Source organism: Chiroxiphia lanceolata, chromosome 2, assembly GCF_009829145.1.
Source record: "Chiroxiphia lanceolata isolate bChiLan1 chromosome 2, bChiLan1.pri, whole genome shotgun sequence".
NCBI lineage: Eukaryota > Metazoa > Chordata > Aves > Passeriformes > Pipridae > Chiroxiphia > Chiroxiphia lanceolata.
The window spans coordinates 98,033,557-98,053,115 of record NC_045638.1 but is presented as its reverse complement, the minus strand read 5'-3'; the positions used below and the strand labels follow the sequence as shown (position 1 = coordinate 98,053,115).

The 19,559-nt window shown below is 45.1% G+C and overlaps 1 protein-coding gene across 1 annotated transcript; it reads right to left on the bottom strand.

Annotated features, from left to right (window-relative positions):
- Positions 1 to 2,576: 2,576 nt before the first annotated feature.
- On the bottom strand, positions 2,577 to 14,172 carry SLC19A2 (solute carrier family 19 member 2). The gene is made up of 6 exons (XM_032678586.1): positions 13,984 to 14,172; positions 13,264 to 13,869; positions 9,925 to 10,147; positions 6,325 to 6,517; positions 5,302 to 5,443; positions 2,577 to 5,064 (listed from the first exon to the last, which is right to left on the bottom strand). Exons 1-6 carry the CDS (start codon positions 14,170 to 14,172, stop codon positions 4,939 to 4,941), a joined length of 1,479 nt encoding a protein of 492 aa, XP_032534477.1. The 3' UTR covers positions 2,577 to 4,938.
- Positions 14,173 to 19,559: the final 5,387 nt, after the last annotated feature.

Genomic DNA, 19,559 nt, shown 5'->3' with positions numbered 1-19,559 from the left:
TAACTTGAGTAGAGTTACCCTTTCACTCAGTCACAGGGGATAGAAAAGCTAAACCCCTTCAAGGTGGGGTTCAGGAGATCTCTGAAGGCATCTGTCATCACAGGCCACATGCCACGGGAGGAGGCTGGACTCCACTACCTCAGGATTTCTGCTTATCCTACACCATATAGTGAGAAAGAGAAACAGGTTTTGTTTCCAGTGGGCTGGAAGGACTCCCTAATATTTACTGGAGATAACACTCGGGTATGGTTCTTGCTTGGCAGTAGTTCTTGCTGTACCTGGAATAACTTCAACCACTGACCTCACCTAGGGCATGCAGTTATCCCACCCTTGCAGACAATGCACTGAGTTTCTGATTTTCTACATTTTATAGATAGGTGTCATTGACAAATTTATAGCACAATAAAATTCAGAGAACTTGGCACAATACCAAAGCTTTCCACTCTGCTTTTTTCATAAGACTATCCTTCAGCTTAAAAGCCAGTGCTAACAATTTCATTCACAAGAGATGCTTTATTTGACTAATAACAAATCAGCATGATTAAGACAAGGATTAGACCCCATTGTCTGAATATCAAGCTGTGATGCTTGGTAATGATAACTTAATGATATGAGGTCAACCTAAATTCATGCGTGCATTCATTAACCCACATGTCATTAAATGTAGGTTTTCAGATGTTCCCATCTGTGAGGAAGCTACAGAGAATGGTTACGAAAAATGCTATGAAAACAGCAGCTAAGCAGTGCAGGGCTCCAAGGACCAGCCCTGACATGCTGACTGCTCTTTTCCATGTCACTAATGCATCAGACACTGTTCAGGGAACATTGTTTCATGCAGAGAGAGTACATTTCACAGAGAAAGGCTGCATAACACCTCCAGAGTAATGGTGAACAAGCACTTTACCACCTTTGTATGTTATGTAGGAAACAGTTGACACTATTAGAAGCCACTGGGAACAGGGTCCAGAGCTCCCAGTTCCATAGCCAAAGTCCCTCTTTCTTTCCCAGTACTTGGCTGCGATCACACCGACAGAGAGGAAAACGCAACCCCTTCCACACGGAGCCCTTCCCTTTCCCTGAGAGTACCACCAGAGCAGCCAGCTGTGTCACACAAGCACACAGTGACGAAAGGGTTGAGTGTAGCCCTGCCATGCCCTTGTGGGCTCTCACAGCCAGTGCTAGCCCAGAGGGACAGCAGTGGGTGCTGCTCCCGAAACAGCAGCCTTTGGCAGCTCTTACTATTCCTTGCTTTTTTAAACAGAACAAGCCCAGCACGTCTCAATGTAACAGTCATCCCAGGAACTAAACCCCCTCTTTAGCTTTAGTCTAGGAACTATACTGTCTTGATCTCACCAGCAGGTAAAATCTGATGCAGGACACACAGATTCAGTAGTAACACTCACCTCCAGCAGCCCAGAGAATCAACTGGAACAAAGAAACAGCCACAGCTTCCCAGGCAGAGCCGTGTGTAGTATTTATCTCATCTCCATCAAACTGCACTGCATGCTGTATCTCCAATGCAGAAATTCAGCTCCTTCACAGCAGCTGTGTGTCCCTTTCCAGCTCTCTCAGCTGTACACGATGTGGCAGAATGCGATGGGAGGAGCAAGGAGGATTGCCACAGTTGATGTGGACTTGCTTCTCTTGAAGTCAGGAGCAGCCTCAGGGTTCTTGTCACAGCACCTTGCACCAGCACCGCATGTGAAACATTTGAATCCACCTGAGAGGGTAATGCTATATGCCTGTATGAGCTACTAGCTGCCTTCCTGACATATACAAGCAGAGATTTTAATCCCTCACACTGTCAAACTCATCCCTGCACAGCTTACTCCTGCATTCACCCAGAGATGGCAGATGAATGAAAGTCAGAGCAAACTTGACATGCTGACAGTCCTATCCTTCCTGCCTCGCAATAAAGCTCTGAAGGAAAGAATTGTAAAAAAGCCTCCCCTCCCCCTTTCCTCCCCAGAACACCCCTCTTCTCTTGCCTTTCGGGTTGTGCAGAGGGCTTGCTGGACTACTACCCACACCAACCTACATCAAACTGGCAGCAGGTACTCAGAGATCACTTTGCCCTACAGCCCACCCTGTACTATGAGGTGCAAGACATCTAGAAGCACAGTGCAGGGACAGCTCTCCAAGGCAGACAAGTGCAGGTATGGACAGCATTTCTTCCTTAAGGCCTCAATTTTGTAATTAGGTCAATGTAAATAGAAAGGTCCTCCTGCATGGCAAACCTACACCTGCTCTCCCCTGCTGTCACCCTCAGTGAGACTGATGCATCCTGACCAGGGTTACCCTACATCAGCGAGTGAGGACTTCCCTCACTGGACCAGTCTGCACTGGAACTAGAGTTCAGCAATTAAGAATCTTTAATATAAGACACTTGCACAGAGTTCTGCAAACCTACAGAAGCTAGCCAGCTATCACCAGCTTCTTGAAGACTAGCTTCTTTTTGCGTGTTTTGTCCTACATAGTTTTCCTCTTTGTTACAAAGATGCTCAGAAAAACCTGAAGCAGCAGTGCTGTGGATTAGCAAGGTATCAAGATAGAAAACAAACACTGGTCACACAGGATATCTCCGAGTAGTTTTATTTAACAAAAATATCTATTCAATTAGAAACCAACAATGTCAACATGGTTACAGAATTTCATAGGCATCATTAACTCTGCATACAGCTCCAGTCAGGCTCCATAGTCACCTCATCACCACAGCAACAGCATAGCTGGGAACCTGAACAACATCCAGGTATGGCTCCCACACATTAGCAGACCTGAAGATGTACACAGTGTAGTATACCTCTCTATTGCAGTTGCCACAGTTTCATTACTTTGGCAGACAAATCATTGCTATTGCTGTAATTTGTTAGTTAATTTTTGACTTGCTTTTAAAATAACTGGGCTGTTCCCCATCAAAGATTTGTTCTCTGTATGAAAAACATGATTAAAATTGAGCTGCTCCTTTGGGTCACTTGACAAGAGTGCCATACACCCACTCCTCTGGCCTTGCTGCAACTGCCATCAGACCAAGGAACTCAAAGGACAGACTACCCCTGCACCAGGACAGCTCATCAGCTAGCATTTCATGGCTTCAGATTTTTTTTTTTAAAACAAAAAACAGCAGAGAAAGGAATATATACATGGGTGGGTTCAAGTTTCCATTTCAGGATAAGGCTGAAGTTTACGTCTGTAAATGCCAGTGCAGCTGAGCCCTCTTTAGGGGACTGTTTTAGGAGGCAGCCTGCAAACACAGAGAAGCTTTGGGGAGTGGGTTCCCCTAAGCAGCCAGCCTGGAAAGGGTCCCCAGGCCCCAGATCCCAAACACATTAATTATTCACCTTGAGTGATAAAGGCTTAGGCTCACAGAAAAAAAAGAGAAATGTCCCAGTCAGAGGGAAAACACCTTCCCAACCCCAATGCTGTGAAGTTTCCATGGCACTAAAAGCAAGTGATGAACCAAAGCTGCTTCTTCAGCTGAAAGAAGGAAGAACCTCTAACCAACACACAAAGAGAAGGCATGGAGGGAAGCACAACATGTTGCACCTTCTCCCTTGCCAGCTCTCCTGTACACTTAAAATCACCAAAACCTTCACAGCAACAGGGACAGTCCACATGCCATTTCCACAGTATACTGCAGATATCTGTTGCTGTGCTGATCATGGCACCTGAATATCCAGGTGCCCAAGCCCAGGACAACTCTGTGCAACTCCTTCCCAGTGCTGAAGCAATTTAGAAAAAATAAATTATTTTTTAAAAAGAGACATGATGCAAGTCCCAAATTGCTTAAACTGGACAAAACAAAAGGACTGCCCACTCCAAACATTCATTGTTCTGCTCACGTGGAAAGAAGAGGTAGCATTAGTGGACAGAGACCCATCAGAAGCATAAAGGCATTTTATAATAAGGGGGAAAAAACTGATAGACCATAAGTCATCATTTTTCAAAGCCTCAGACAGTCAGTGTGCTAACTACCATAACTGAAGGTGTCTGTTTAGTCACCAGAGTCACAGTTCTCTAAGGCCACAAAGGATAGCTTAAAATCCTGCAAGTCACCTTACTTCTTAGTGCTAACATCCACCACCCCACTGAAAAAGTTCAGCCCCCAGGGTTGTGAAGCAGTGACTCCTGTAATCACAGAAACCTGCAGCCCTAAAGGACAAATGCAAAGTTTTCTAAGGGTCCCTTGGATTAGCATCTTCTCTATTTAAACTCCCTCTTAACTTCCCCTCCAGCTTTACAATCCTTTGGGTACTGGCACAAGTAGTTTTGCTGATAACCAGTCCAGCAGCATTACAAATTGCCCCAGGACACAGTTATGTTTTTGGGGAAGCACCATGATCAGCCATGGGCTGGCAGCAGTGGTGACAGAAGACGGGAGCAGGAGAAACAAACAGTACAAGCTCCTCAAGGAAGCATGTGCGTATGCAGAAACATTAGTGTACCAGTCCTCAAAACGGAGCATCCAGCATCACAGGGTAGCCCCAGTGAGAGCCACACTGCAGAGCACAGCCCTAAGGCCACCTCCTGTCCCAGGCCTGGGGCTCTCCACAGAGAGGTCTATTAGTGTGCCCTCACTTCTGCCCTGCAGCAGCACCTCAGTGACAGAGAGAGCAGCAGTTGTGACTAGACAATCACAAAGCTGCCTGCAGACGGACAGCCTTAGACTAAAACCTCCCAGGGTTCTCATTCTTTGAGAAAGCTTTACTGTTCTTTGCTGCACATCCATATATGCAACAGAAGAACGAAAGGCATTTTAGAAAGAAGATATTTGTTCTTACTTATGTAAGAGCTAATACATTTGCCTTCTAAAATGTGCTACTAATATAGTATAAATACAGATCAAATACCGTTAAGGTGACTGCTTTGGGAAGAAAAGGCAGAGATTAAAAATAGATCTATATCTTCATATGTAGTCACCAAGAGTCTTCGCTTGGTGCGCTACTGGCTTTCAGGAGATCTGCTTTGCATCTGCTCTTGTCTTCTGTAAGCTCTCACAATACTGCATATGCCACTGACCAAGAACACCAGTGAGATGACCGCAAAGTAAGAGGCGTAAATCATGAACTGCAGAGAAGAGGAAAAGAAAATAAAAAGAAGTGGTTAAATCAAGTGGTTACCAAATTTATAAGAAGGTTAATAAATAAGCTCCCTTCCTCCTCTAAAATATCAGAAATCAGTGATTATTTCTCTATATACCCTTGATCCAGAAACAGGCAGCTGAGAAGCTTTACAGCTTGGTTTACCTTGCTCCCTCCCTCCCTCCCTGCCTCCCATCAATTGAGGTAAGAGCATCTATCATACCTGAGTGAAGATGTCCAACCCAAGCCCACTGGCATCCACAACAATCAAAGTGAGCACAGTCTGAAGTGCTAAGGCAATGAAAGTATTGACCCCAAACACCAGGGCATACCGCTCCACGCTGAGATTTGTAGCGATCTGGAACCTGGAAAGAAAGGGATGACGAGAAACATAAGGACAGGGAAAAAACACAGGACTGCACAAATGGGAGGAATGTTTCTGGACAAGACGACTATGCAGCCTTAGGAGTTACATCGACCGGTCCATTATTTTTCACAGCTCAATTACCTTGCACTGATAGTGTACTTTTCTAAACAGGTTCATGATGGACTAGAAACTAAAAGAGAACCTTAGATACATGCAAATTTATTAAAAAAAACAAAACCAAAAAAACCTTAAAACAGCACTTCGGGAGCTCTCTGGGTTTCTGTTACTGAAGTAGCCCTCCAGTTTGATGTAAAGGGTCTCATCATGCAGAGAAGACACAACACACTCTGATCTCAGAGAGATGTTGGCAGTCTCCAAGTGTCAATCCATTGCAGTGTGGTCCATAACCTCTGGCAGTGATACTCCTAACCAGAATTCCCTTTGCAGTTTCCAGTTTCAGCATCACTCTTCATACTGAGCTGTCTCGTAGTGATTATGCATGTGTGGTTCAACAACAGTTTTCCTCCCCAAAGTGACAAATAACACTGAAGAAGTTTTCCTCCTTACAGGTTAGGGAGAGTTGATGCTTTAACACAGACAAAGCATCATCCTCTCCTCATCTGTTACCACTTCACTCCAGCCATGTCTGTAAAAAACATCCCCCTGGCAAACAGTACTATATAATATTTAAAAGTAGTCAGTTTAGTGTCATAAGAGTTTTAAGCTTGGGCATGCTGCCAGCTAAATATATCTCCAGGCCTCAGTTTCCAACCAGAATCACAACACAAACCCTTGCAACAGACTCTTGTTACACAGAAAATACCCCGCTTTAACAACAGCTGTAACACTGAGAGCAGTTTACATTAAAAAGATACTCACGTTGCTATCGTGATTAGCATCATGTAGATAATTCTGAAGACAACATAGGACCCATAGCACACCCAAATGTTATGAACAGTGTCCATGACATATACAGCAGCAGCAATGAGAAAGGAGAACAGGGCAAGTGCCACTTCACCCCACATTGCCCAGGATGTTTTTATGTGACCCACAACAACGACTGCAACAGCTCCTGTGAGAGGAAGGAAAGCATAACCATTAGTAATTGCAGTTGGGGCAATTTGGAGACCGTGTATTAGGAGCTGTACAGCCCCTGACAGCCAAACATGATTGAAGTGGAGGACATGAATGTGACCACCTTAGAGGCTCTCCTTCCTGACCCCTCCCTTGCCTGGAACCCTGTAAACTCCCACTCGCTTTCACAGAAAAACAAAAAAAATACATAGGTCAATGCTGATGGCCTCTGAAGTCTCCTCTCCACAGCCCCAGGACTCAGGCCACTGCTGCTTAGTTCTCTGCACTTGATTGTGGTAGTGCTCCAATTGGGTAATTTCTGTTGAGAAATGCAAACCCTGGTTCTCAAAAGCACTCAGCTAATTATTTTGTGCTGCTTTAGGAGGGTAGGAAGACATTACCTACTTTGATGCACAGTTGTTAGAGCTCTCTCACAGGAGGCACAAAAACCTACATTTACTGTCATCAGCACGTTGGGCTGTAAGAGTAAGTAAGAAGAGGAGTCCAAATCCACATCTCCTGGGATGCAGCCTAATCACAAGGTACAATCATGCGCTACTGATTGTGCAAGAGCAATCCTTTGAAATCAGAACAGGTTTGTAACTCTGACTGGATTTTATGAAGGGGAGATGGGGAGAGAAGACAGATCACAAGATGGAAAATATGTGATATTTCATGCAAATCAATGAGCAGACAAGGTGTTCATGCAGAACCACTTCTGTAGCTACTGAGAAGCCTAAATACATATTACATTAATAGAAAATTCCCATCTGGGGTAGGCCTTGTTCTGCAAACAAGCCAAATAGCAACCAACAGCATAACAGCACCGCTGTACAGAGCAAACTAGACAAACAGCCTACTGACAAAGGGAGGTTTACTGGGGATCCGTGAAAAACAGGATTGTATTCAGCATTATAAGTACAGAAGTGCTACAGTGCAGCATCTAAGCTCTTTGTAGCCCTTAGATGCCCTATTATCTTTGAAAACCTTCAAGCACACCAAGACTCCTTGTGCTCCATCAGTGTGCACAGGCCTGTGATCCTGTCAGGCCTCACATCAATCTTGCAGACTACAGAAGAAGGGAGCTATGCCAAGGGAAAGGAATTTACTACCCCCACTAAACTCTTCTTCCCAGTGCTTGTTGTGACACTATGTGACTGACATTTGAAAGTCTGGCTCCCCTGTAGCAAAACCCTGAGATGCAAAAAGAAGGTAAAGTCCTAGGGCCTTCTTCCTACTTGTCTTAGCAATTCTGAAATTTGGGAACAGACATGACTCTCTGGGATCTCATGGCAACTCCTGAAGTTGTGCTCTCCCTATGTGTAAGGGTTGTATCAGCCTGACGCCTAATTAAGATATTCAATCTGTGTCCTGCCATGAGACACCTGCAGCTGATCCAGTTGTTTCACAAGCCAACCTGATAAAGGACTGACACATTCCCAAGAAAGTGCACGAACGCAGCTTAACAGTCAGCTGACCTCCCTAGAAGGAATACTATTTCTCTTGCCCAGGACAGGAAGCCGACAGGGACGTGAGTCACCATGCTCAACTTAAACCCTTCTGCAGGGCCACACAGGCAAGGATGGCAACACCATCTGACACAAAGGTTGCCAAACACTGCTCATAACTGAGCACAGAATGACTAAGAGCGATGAAAGTGATGAAAATGATGAAAAATCAGATCTGAGATGCACCAGGAGAGGTACATCTACTAAAGGGAGAGGAGTAAACAGTATGTTCTTCTGTAAGTCTGAGGCTTCACTGAATAAAGCCGACTGCAGCTCCGGTCACCCACCTTCAAAGACAATGCAGCTCAAACTCAAGGTTTGGTGCAAAGAGGACCTAATAAGATGATGAAGAGAACAAAAAGCTTAACCTTACCCAAGAACACTAGAAAAACTTGATTTCTTTGGCTCAGAGCAAAGATTTTGCGCTAAAATACAACCATGGCATGACATCAGAGATAAATAAACTGCTCATTAATAAATTTTAACTGGGAATCAGAAGCTAGAGCACTTGCTCTAGTGCCTGGGGGAGTCAGGTCACTGCATGCTCATCCTTAACAGGTCCCTTCCAGTCCTGATATACACTTCAAGCTTTTAGTTGTGACTATTACTTCACTAAACTTTACTTCTTTCAAGCAATTAATCTGTGTCAACTGAAAGGATCTTCTGGTTCTGTCTTTAGAGCAGTTCAGGGCCAGAGGCTAATTTGCTTTTAGAAAAATGTCACCCAAAATGATTCAACCATTTATAAAAAAGATAGTAGAGAAAAAAAAATCAAAATGGGAAACTAAAAACTCCAGTTTTACAAGAGTTTAGTGCCATCCACCTTTTTTTCTAACAGGTCCATTGCTCATAGGCCTTTTAAAAAAGGACCTTTATAGTAAAGATGTTTGTGGTAAGGTTTGAAAAATACCCCTCCTTTCTTTTTTGGTTTTTTTTTTTTTTCTATTTTTGTAAATCTGCTGGCATTTGACCACATTATGGGTCTTCCTTCCCTTGATACTGATTCTTTTCCTTCCTGGGAACAAGGCAGGGTGGTAGAGGAAGCCAATTCAAACAAGAAAGCAGAGCCACAGCATCATGCTAGGGTGGAGGAACAGTGTATGACTGTGTGCTATTTAAGTGCAGATTTAGCACACTAAGGATTACTGAATAGCCAAAGTCTTCAAAATCAACTTGCTAACAGTTTCAAAGCCAACTAACAATAGGTTGTAGACCAGCTTTTAGAACTATAAACCAGCTACAACATCCTACCAAACTTCAAGAGGCGGGTGAGTATGCTCAAGAAAGTATTAATAATTTATTTGTATACCTTGGTTTCTTTTGCCCCCAAGTATGGGATGTCCACAGCAGATGATGGAACAATGAGTCCATCAAAGAAAAGGAACATACTGCAGCAATATCTAGAAAGCCTCTCTAAGGGTAGGATAGCTATATGAAAAAATTATTGTCCTAGTTCTGGTAATGAAACAGTATTGAACAACTTAATAAACAAATGTTTGTGTTGACTGACCTACCTGTCCCTTTCAAGTCAACCAACTTCTTTCATCTTAATAGCTTCTCCTCTTAACAGTGCTGAAATGACTAAACATGGCTCACTGCATGCTGTATGTGTACAGGAAACCTTCATATGTTCCCTACACTGCCGAAGGAAAACCAAAAGCACAGGACCTTTAGTCTGACTCTGAGTGGTTAAACCAAGCATAACTCCACTGCCATAGTGACAGCCAAGAACACACAGCCAGCCACAGGCCTGAAGCCTTCTGCCAAATACTTCAGAATGAAGACTGACTTGGGAGGCTCCTTTAAACACCTACGTCCTGGATTACAGGAATCAGAGCTGTGTGCAGTGACTAACTCAACACTGAGCACCCTACCTGTGTCTGTCAGGGAAGCTTACCTAGGAGCGTCGAGGCTGCCTCCACGGCACCGTTGTAGATCTCTGTGCTATGAGAAGGCAGCACCATCTCCCACAGCCCCTGAGCGTAGTTGATGACCTGGAAGTATCCACAGGTGGACAGTGCCCACCACACGGACCAGCAGAGCATGGTCCGGGAGGAGTAGCACTGCAGGAAGTCCCGCCAGAGATCCTTGAGCACCTTTACGATGTCTACTTTCTGCTCCTGCATAGATTGGAGAAGGAAGGGGACAGAAATGTAAAGTTTTTGTTTATAAATACTTCACGCTGGCCCACAAAACTGCCCGTTTCAGGTGGTCTGATCACTGATGAGTGACAATACCACTCTTGGACACAAACCTCCACAGAGTAATGAATAAAAAGCTTCCCCATCCCACAGTCTCAGGAACTGGTCTCTGCACTAAGCAGGGCCATCCCCTTAAGTGCAGAGGAAGGGTTCAGTCCCAAGCATCCCACCATCTCTGGCTCTCCCAGTCGGGGAGCAAGAACTGCTGATGTTATACGAGCAACAGAAAGGTACCAGAGAAGAGACAGAGATGAACAAGACAAGATATCCACTTGGACAAGACAGGATCAGAAGTCAGCCATTTAAATCATAAAGGCAAAAACCATCACTGCCACTTTTAAGTCGTGATCCAAATTTTGTAGCACAAAGAACATGAAAGAGGAGTATATCTCTCCACAAAAAAAGTAGTTTTTCATTAGTACTAACATTTCGAGTTTATTAATATTCAAAGAAGCAATCTCATTACAACACACTCTACCCCTGTTAAAGCTCACCAAGGCTTCAAGAAGGTGAGAGATATCATCTGGGGATCTGAAGAGAAACAGAAGCTACTTCCATCAGACACTGCTGTCACAAATGGCAGCTCCTGTACATACAAGTGTCCTGACAAATGGCATGAAATTAAGTGCCCTGACAAATGGCATGAGGTAAAAAATGAATCTTTCCACTCCAGAAAGAGCACACTAGGGGGCAGACCCTTAAGAAATATAATTGAAAATAGATCAATTCTAGCAACAGGGGATGACAACAATCAAAATCGCTTTTTACATGCACACTGTTACAGCCCTGTTCTTTACCAATTTATGTCAACAGCAGCAGAGGAAAAGAGCATGTCTTTACTTTGTAGACAAGAGTTCCTGATAACATTTGCTGCATGCACACATGTACAGAGTGTGTGCAAACGAGCAAGACCCTTCTTGGGTGAGTCAGAGGAGCAGTTAGACTACTTATGTGAGACTGGGCAGAGCCCCAAGGCCCACCCAGCATCTCTGGCCCCTGTGAACCTGGATTCCCTGCAGGGAAACACACAGCAGTGTCACAGGACTGAGCTATTGCGCATTGTGCTGTCACAGGTCCAGTTTCAGCATGGTTTCCAGACAGCAGCAGCAACTTTGGGCTCTTGGCGGTATGCCCTTTGCCTGGGGGAATTGTGCAGCATGCCTGGGAAAGACTATTTTCCATGAGCAATAAAACTCATTTTACAGTGTTTCTACTAACACTCCCAAAGACCACAGCCTGAACCCTGTCCTGAACTTGCTTTCTTCCACCCCTTAAAGTGTCACTAATTTCTAAGCATCTTCATTAAACACATGAAGTTCCATTGGTGCTTTGCCCAATGCAGAACTCTTGTTCTGCATACAGAGACCATTCCTCCAAAGCCCAAGAGAACAACTTGGGAAGAGGTCAGCTTGTGACAATGTGACCTTAGCACATAATGCCCACAGAGAAGATTTCACACGAAGCTTAAGTTTAGGCACAGGAAAACAAGGGAAGGAAACTGTCAGATACACTGCAAAAACTGATTTGGCATGTTCAGCCCAAGCATGTGCCTGATAAAGCAGAAAGGCCCATCTGCCCTCCTACCACCTGGCAGTGCTTCTTCAGTATAATTATTCCTACAGCCATTCATGTTTGTGAGATATGGTTGTTGTTACCTCAGGAAGGAAGACTATCGTCACACGCCAGTGCTTCTCAACTTTTAGCACCAAGTATAACTGAACTCTGGGGAGTTATGCAGGTGTACTTGCTCCTTCTTTAAACTATTCACCATTACTTTGGAACCACATGTACTCTTACAGGGTGGGAGTAGGATAAACAAAAGGGATGGATAAGTTATATGTTAGTCATTACTGGCACAGAGCTTGTCTTCACAAATGTCCTTCAGCACACAAGCATAACACAGTTTAAAACACTTTTGCTCACACAAGATCGTGCTGGATGGGGCAGGATTAAGTCCCTGGAATGTTAATACTTTTAATTCTCAGCTGTAGCTGGAGAAGCTGAAAGCAGCCCTGGATGCTGCCTCCCCCAAACCAGCTAACTGTGGCTTACTTGCTAAGTGAAATACCCACTGCTGACTAATCCAACAGCTGTGCTTACCTTCTGGCTTGTTCTCAGAACTGCAAAGGAGTCCAAGGAGCAAGGCTGACCTTTCCCCAGGCCCTCAAATCCCCCTGTTGAGAATCCCCCTACAGGTGTTTCCCTGGAGCAGTGGGGCAGTGACCTGCCCAGCAGGCAACTACACACACACATTGGGCCTCCAAACCGGAGGCTGCTCACTTATCACCTTGTGGGACTCCACACATCCCACCACCCAACAAGGGTGTCTGCACACTTGTTTCCATACAAGTGACTTTGCTAGAGGTTAGGCAGCCTACAAAAGCCACAAGTCAGGGCACTACCTCAGAGCTCTCATGGGCTGCATTAAGCTGCTATTATGCAAAGGTGTTTCCTGTAATTTATCTGTATTCTGACCATCTATAAAACATCAATGTCTGTCTCCAAGTGCTCTCAAGAACTACTGCAGTTCCCTTCCTAGACCAGTTTCCTTCCAGGATCATATGATAAAACCCAATTAATACACAGCTTATTACTGCACAACTTGCACAACAGTCGAAGAAACAAATGTCAAAATGAGAGTGCAGGAAGAATTGTCTCTTTTCTGCAAGTCACTGATGCATCCAGAAGCACACACAGAATTTGTATATATACTGAATTTTTAGTGCCCCAGAGACATCCCTTGCTTTGTACCATTGAGTGGCAATTTGATGCCCAGAGCATTTTAATTATAGCATCGGAAGACACGGAGAGCAATTTCAGAAAACTAAGGAGCAGCCTACCATGCTCAAACAGCAAAAGAATGCCAGTAATAATTTTCCCTGTGCCATAAATAAGGAAGTGGGCTAAGCAAACAGATAGTTTTTTGATGTCAGATATTACATCTCTACTGCTACGTACATATATGCACATATGCATGTGTGACAACCACATCAGTATGGCATCTTCTCCTCATGAAAACCCAGGGCACCACTCACCTGTTTCTCTGCTGAATGACCCTGCCCATTTAAGGGAACTTTTGTCTCATCCTCCCAGCCAGGTGCGCTCTGCACATCAGGATGATCTTGGACAGCCGCTCCATTTTTACAGTCCATCACCTTCATTTCACAGCTGAGTTGTTGACTTGAGACGTGGTGAAAGAAAAGGCTTTTTTGTGGCATCGGCAGAAACCATGCTGTGCCAAAGGCAATGGATATGCTGGTTAAGGAGATAACGTTCAAGCTGAAGAGGGACCATCCTGCCACCGACACAAGGACCTGCCCGGACACCGAGCCCACCGTGTAGCCCACCAGGGTGGCGCTCCGGCAGTAGCTGGTGACCTTCTGGTACAGGTTGACATCGACGACGCTGTAGATGTAGGAGTAATAGGCGATGTCGGTGGCCGTCCCCATCCCATAGAAGAACTCGAGGAACTGGACGGCCCGCAGCCCCTGGGCGTACAGCAGCATGAACCAGGTGACGATGAGGCTCAGGCCCTGCAGCAGCACCACGGGCTTGTACCGCAGGTAGTCTGTGGCCAGGAACACCGGGAACAGCAGCGCCAGGTAGGAGTAAGTCCACACCGGGTAAATCTCGTTGAACACCTGCGGGAAGGAGAAGGCGGCGGTGACCCCCAGCACCCACAAACTAAACACAGACACACCGACAGACACACAGACACACCCCGCGGGGGTGCGAGGCGCCCGGGGACGCCGCACCTGGGTCTCAGAGAGATTCTTGTACGGCCCCAGCAGGTAGCGGGTGAGGAAAGGCTCGGACGGCCGCACGCTGCAGAAGAAGCCGTAGGCGCAGAGCAGCCCCGTGGGCAGCGCCCAGCAGCACACGCCGCCGCCGCCGGCAGCCCGGGCGGAGCGCCGCGCCGGCCGCCCCCCGCGGGGTCCCGCCATGCCGGACAGGGGCAGGGGCGGGCCGGGGGCGGGGGCCGGGGGCGGGGGCCGGGGCCGGGGCCGGGGCCGAGGCCGGGGCCGGGGTGGAGGCGCTGCCGGGGCCGGACGCGCTCCCGGTGGTGGCCGCGGGCCCGTCCCGGGTCACCTCCCGAGAGGCGCCTCCCGCCGCCGTCCGGTGGAGCGGCGCCCCAACCCCATTGGCCGGCGCGCGCGGGGCGGGGCGGCGCACCGCCCTCTGATTGGGCACGGCCACCCCTGTGGGCGGGGCCGGCAGCACACGTGCGCGGGGGGGGCGGCGGGGCACGGCTGGGGGTCCGCGTGGGTCACTGTACCCCCAAAATTCCTCATCGCCCCGTTCCCCCGAGGGGCAGGGCTCGGGACAGCCGTGGGTCACTCATCCCCCAAAATTCCTCATCTCCCCATTCCGAAGGGCAGGGCTAGGTACCCCTATAGGTCACTCTCCCCCCAGAATTCCTGATCTCCCCGTTCCCCCGAGGGACGGGTACAACCCTTTCCTGAAAACCACCTCAACAAAGAGGTGCTTTTCCTGCTGTGTTGTGCTCATTCTTCCTTTCCTGGCCCAAGCACGTTCACCTGCTGACCCCTGCCGCATTCTGTCCTTTAGCATTATAAGAGCTGGAACGGCTTCTGTGGTTTAATGAAGCAGCACCCTATTCATCCAGGAGGAATATTAGACAAGAGGGGAAAATAAAACTATTACATTCAAAGTCATTATCTAAAGTTTTGCCCAGGACTACTATTCTTAAAGTTTTGTCAATCTTTTAAACAATTTGCTGTTTTGCTCCTCAGTCTATCCCACATTTTCTTTTTATCTACTTGTTTTGCCTTTCCCTGTGCTCCACTCCCTTGATCTCCACCACATTGCTACCACTGCTAGGGCTTCCCACTCTATACCTACAGTTTGTTCTACAAATTGGCTGATGCCGTGGAAAATTCGCACCAGGGGTCAGGCCTCCCATCTGTGCAATTGCATATCTTGCCTCCTACCTGGAGTCAGTAATCAAGGAAGCAAAATGAAATCTTTTCAGAGGGCACCTGGCTGGGTGGGCAAGAATAGGTTCCTATCAGTCCCAGGACAGAATTTCTTGAATTGCAGAATATTATTACTATCTCCATCATCATAGAGTAATAAACATAGCTAGGAAAAGGTTTGGGGCCATAAGATTACTCAGCTGTCTGTAAAACACAGATAAACATTTTAGTCCTGTATCATTTGGCATCGGTAGTTTGCTGCTTTCTGGCTATCTTCTGGGTCTAGCAAAGTTTCCATTGTTCTGTATGTTCTCTTTTGTAATAAACCTGCAAGGCTTATTAGAAAAAAAAAATAAAGAGGAAGAAAAAAAAAGTCAATGGCCATTTCACTACACTTTAGCTTGAAGCAAAAATCTACATAGAAAGAATCAGCTCCTGTTAATATTGAATCCATCTCAGCCATGTGCAAGGAACTACTGGTCTTTTAATGTGGCATGGTTAGAGTGAAATGAGCCAAAACGATGACTGATAAACATGTTGCCGTGGGGAAATGAACAGAAACCCACAGTTCCCTCTCACTTAGCTCTTAGCAGCACCTCTGTTCTGCTGGCATGTGACTCAGTAGCAGGTGATAAAGGGTATATGGGCTGTTAGCAGGAGGTGTAGAGCATTGCTACCGATCTGGGTCATCATTTCATGCTGAGCAGATGCAGGAGGAAAGAATAAAACCTTGGAATTCCCATGGTGTGCCTCGCCTAGAGACAGCAGTTCCCACAATTTCCAGGCTCCTCACAGGATCTAATGGGTGACCTTGGTCCCTTCCAAAACAATAATCCCTAGTGTTGTGCCACTGGAGCTCAACTGCTGTTTCCAGGGGATTGGCAGGAGTTGTTACATTTGCTCAGCCCCTTTCCTTGAGGAGATACACAGTCGGTCTGCCAGGCAACCTAGATTTCTCCTCCGAAAACTGCATGAGAAAAAGAAACTGCAAAAATTTTCGTTTAAGTACTCCAGGTTTTCTCAGGGTTTCTTTTGTTCTCAAAAGAACTCACCTTATTTTGTTTTCATGGAATACTTTCAGCCTTTGGAAACAATATAAAATTTGATTCCCTGAATTTTTACTTCTATCTTCCCTAGCCTTCCTCCACATTTTCTCTTTTCATCTCCCCAGTCTACTAGAAAAAATAAGGAAAGGTTAAAGAAGTTTGATAGTAACAACCTCAACACTTCCAATAATTTTTTTCTAAGATGGAAGACATAAGTTGTGAAAAGTAGGGTTTCTTATACTTTCTTTCCTTAATCTTACCTATTTCCTTCATCTCTCAGCTTCTGGCCCGCAGTGTACTGTGGAGGAATTTACAAAATATATGTGCATGAAAAGTTCTCCTGAAGTTTTATCAAGTTGTTTGGAGAAATGCTTCTGTAAGTTAAAACCTGCACTCTTGTGAACCTGTTGTTCAGAATGCTTTCTCAGTTGGTGAGAGCACTAAGATGGTACAAATATTTCAGGAACTATCCAGAAGGAGGGAGTAAAACAGATTTGTCTTTTGCTGAGCATGGAAAGAACAAAGGCCCATAAATGCGACAAACAGCAGCAACTGCTTTCTTTGTTTTTATTATTTTGGCTGTTGTAATTAATCTGAGGAAGGATACTTAACTAGTATTCATATTGGAATGAAACAGAATTAGCAAGAACAAAAAAAGGCCCAATTATTTATGAAATGCAGCATGATTAGTTTAGAAAAAGCCTATAGATTACAGTTATCTGTAAGAACAGTAGATTGGCTATAACCTTGGAGGCCTGTGCCTTCTACTTCTCCCTGCCAGTTGATCCTTTGATAATACGGAGGCTTTGAACAGGAGACTTACAAATATTATGCAGCCATGAAAGGTCAGCTTAAAAGCTTTGGCATTCATTACTTTATTCTGATAGCATGACTTCATTTCTGTTACTTCCTATTCTGCAAAGGTCTGTTAGTTCCAGAACTCCTAAGATGTCACATGTTGAGTAAACATGAGCCCACATTCAAGGCTACCAGCACAGAACATGTATTTCTCTGATATCAGTACCAGTGGAACAAGGCTATTTCACAGGACCTTAGCTAGTAAATTACTGTTTTTAAAAAAGGCAACAGAATTGACTCAGCTTCTTGATCCCTTCATCTTAATTCTTTTAAAATTCCTTCCCCTCTTCAAAAAATAAAGATGTATAAATCCTACTAGGATATTCTTTGAATGCCACAGCTGTTTTGGAGCAATCCTGGAGCCATTCCATCTTTTTGAGAGCAAGAAAAATCTCTGTTCTAATTTTGTATTGTAGAGAAGTGAAGGGAGGGTCAGCAGTCATTGTCATAAATATATTGCTATAACTAGATCAATTATCCACGCCCTGTAAGAAAATGTCCCTTGCTAAGAGAATGCAACAGATCTCTGTAGTATGGGCAGAACATATTTTCTGCTTCTATTTTACTATACACTATCTGGAAGTCCAAGATATTTTTGTACTGTAGTTCAACACAAATCCATGCTTTTAATTTTTCTCAGACTTCAGTAGTTCATGCCTTGATGTCCACGCATTCCACCCTGTAACTCCTCCAGCTCTGCCTTCATCACCTATAGTTCCATACACGCAAGATCTTGCATTTAACAAGACTGGTAGGCCAAGTATGTCCTTAAACTGCGTAAAGGTGTGGAGGGCTGGGGGGAAAGCAGCACTGCAGTTTACTGGAACACAGCTGATAGAGAAGATAGCATAAAATTCAAGCTTACCAAGACCTGCAGAAGCATTAGGACAAACAGCAGCCATCAGTATAGGACTCATTAGGAGGCAGTTTGCTATCAAAAGTCTCTGGCAGAGAACTTCCCTTCTGCCCCACACTCCATAACAGGCTCTGCATTGAACACAATGCAGACTGAAGCAAAAAGCTGTTAGAAGAAAGGCATTTATGGCTGAGTTTGTGGAATTGCTTGCCACAGGACATCAGAATAACTCCTGAGCTAATATGGATCATGTACAGCACTATACACTTCCATTATAGACATGACATTTTAAAATATTTTGCAGTCAGCTACATGGGGAAATAAAATGGAAAAGCCACTTAAGTCTGCTAAAAACAGTGGACAAATTTTTGTGGGAAGTGCTTAAAAGAGATTACAATAGTGGTGTTACAAAGAAAAACAAACACCTAGAAGAAACATACCCTTTACTTTTATTAAATGTAGAAGCACATAGGTTGGTCTGAATGACTTGGTGCTTAGTGTATCTAGGTCACAAGTGGGCTTAACAGACTGTTGCTCCCAGTAGGAATGGTGTTACAGATGTGCCGAGGAACCCTGAGAATGATCCCATGGCCTGTTTTGGAGAGTGCTGTACAAACATTCAAGAAGATGGAGTCGCTACCTGGAGAAGATTATTGTAATTAATGCATGATGCAAGCACTGGGTGTAGCAAACAAATGGAGAATGGGGCACAGTAATGATAGGAAAGTGTAGGTGGATAAACTGGTTATGATGCACAGCTAGCATGAATAAACATAGCAAGAAGAGGATTATTTTATGCTGATTAAGTGGAGTAACTGACTCATACAAACCGGCAATTGGTCACCATAGAACAGTGTTGCATCTCATTTCTATGGTATTTAAGAGTAACATATTGATAAACAGTCTTCCCTAGCACATATGTGGGTATGGGCATAGCCTCTGCCTTCCTTCCTTAGGTATGTATCAAAAAATTCTTTTCCCATCATGGAAGACACCTCATGAGCATCAGTGCTTGTGAAGTTGCAAGCCCTCTTTTTTCCCCTTAGCAGTATCCTAAAATTCTGATCACCCACCGGCACTCATGGCCATTTCAGGGGTGCTGGAGGATGCTCAAATGGTTGGTTATTTGTCTGGAGTCCCAACCAGATTCCTCCTTGATGCTTTTTTTGCAGAGTTCTCCTGACACTTCACATAGGCATTCTTTTTCCGTGCATGTTTGCTGACGTTTCTAATATGGGAAGTGCCCAAATGCCCAGATTCACATTTGCACCTGCGTTGATGCACAGCTCAAGAGGTTTCTGAGAGAGTGAACACAGAAACATGATCTGCATTGGCTTTAATCCATGGGTAATATGCGGCTTTATGTCTCTGTTATGTTCTACTATGCCAGCGGTGTGGAGGGAACCATCCAGTTTGCAGACTCCTGGGAACCTTGGTGAAGGTGAGCTGGGCTCAGCTTCAGTCCAGCTATTCCTGCAGTGCAGGTGTCATGGTCAGAACCATTCACAGAAAAACTGCAAAAATGGAAGTGACATCTATTCTATAAGGAGAAGTTGTGCTTACAATTCACATGAGGCTGCCTGTATCAGCTTTAGTGTTTACAGGGCAGTCTGTAAAAACCTGTCTGGATACTG

Bases quoted from the DNA above. Each gene is read 5' to 3' on its own strand.
- SLC19A2 (XM_032678586.1), bottom strand. From the start codon at position 14,172: ATGGCGGGACCCCGCGGGGGGCGGCCGGCGCGGCGCTCCGCCCGGGCT. The intron at 13,870-13,983 runs GTGCGGCGTCCC...TCCTTCCCGCAG, and splicing joins AGAATCTCTCTGAGACCCAG to GTGTTCAACGAGATTTACCC. The intron at 6,518-9,924 runs GTAAGCTTCCCT...TTCCTCTCACAG, and splicing joins GGCAGCCTCGACGCTCCTAG to GAGCTGTTGCAGTCGTTGTT.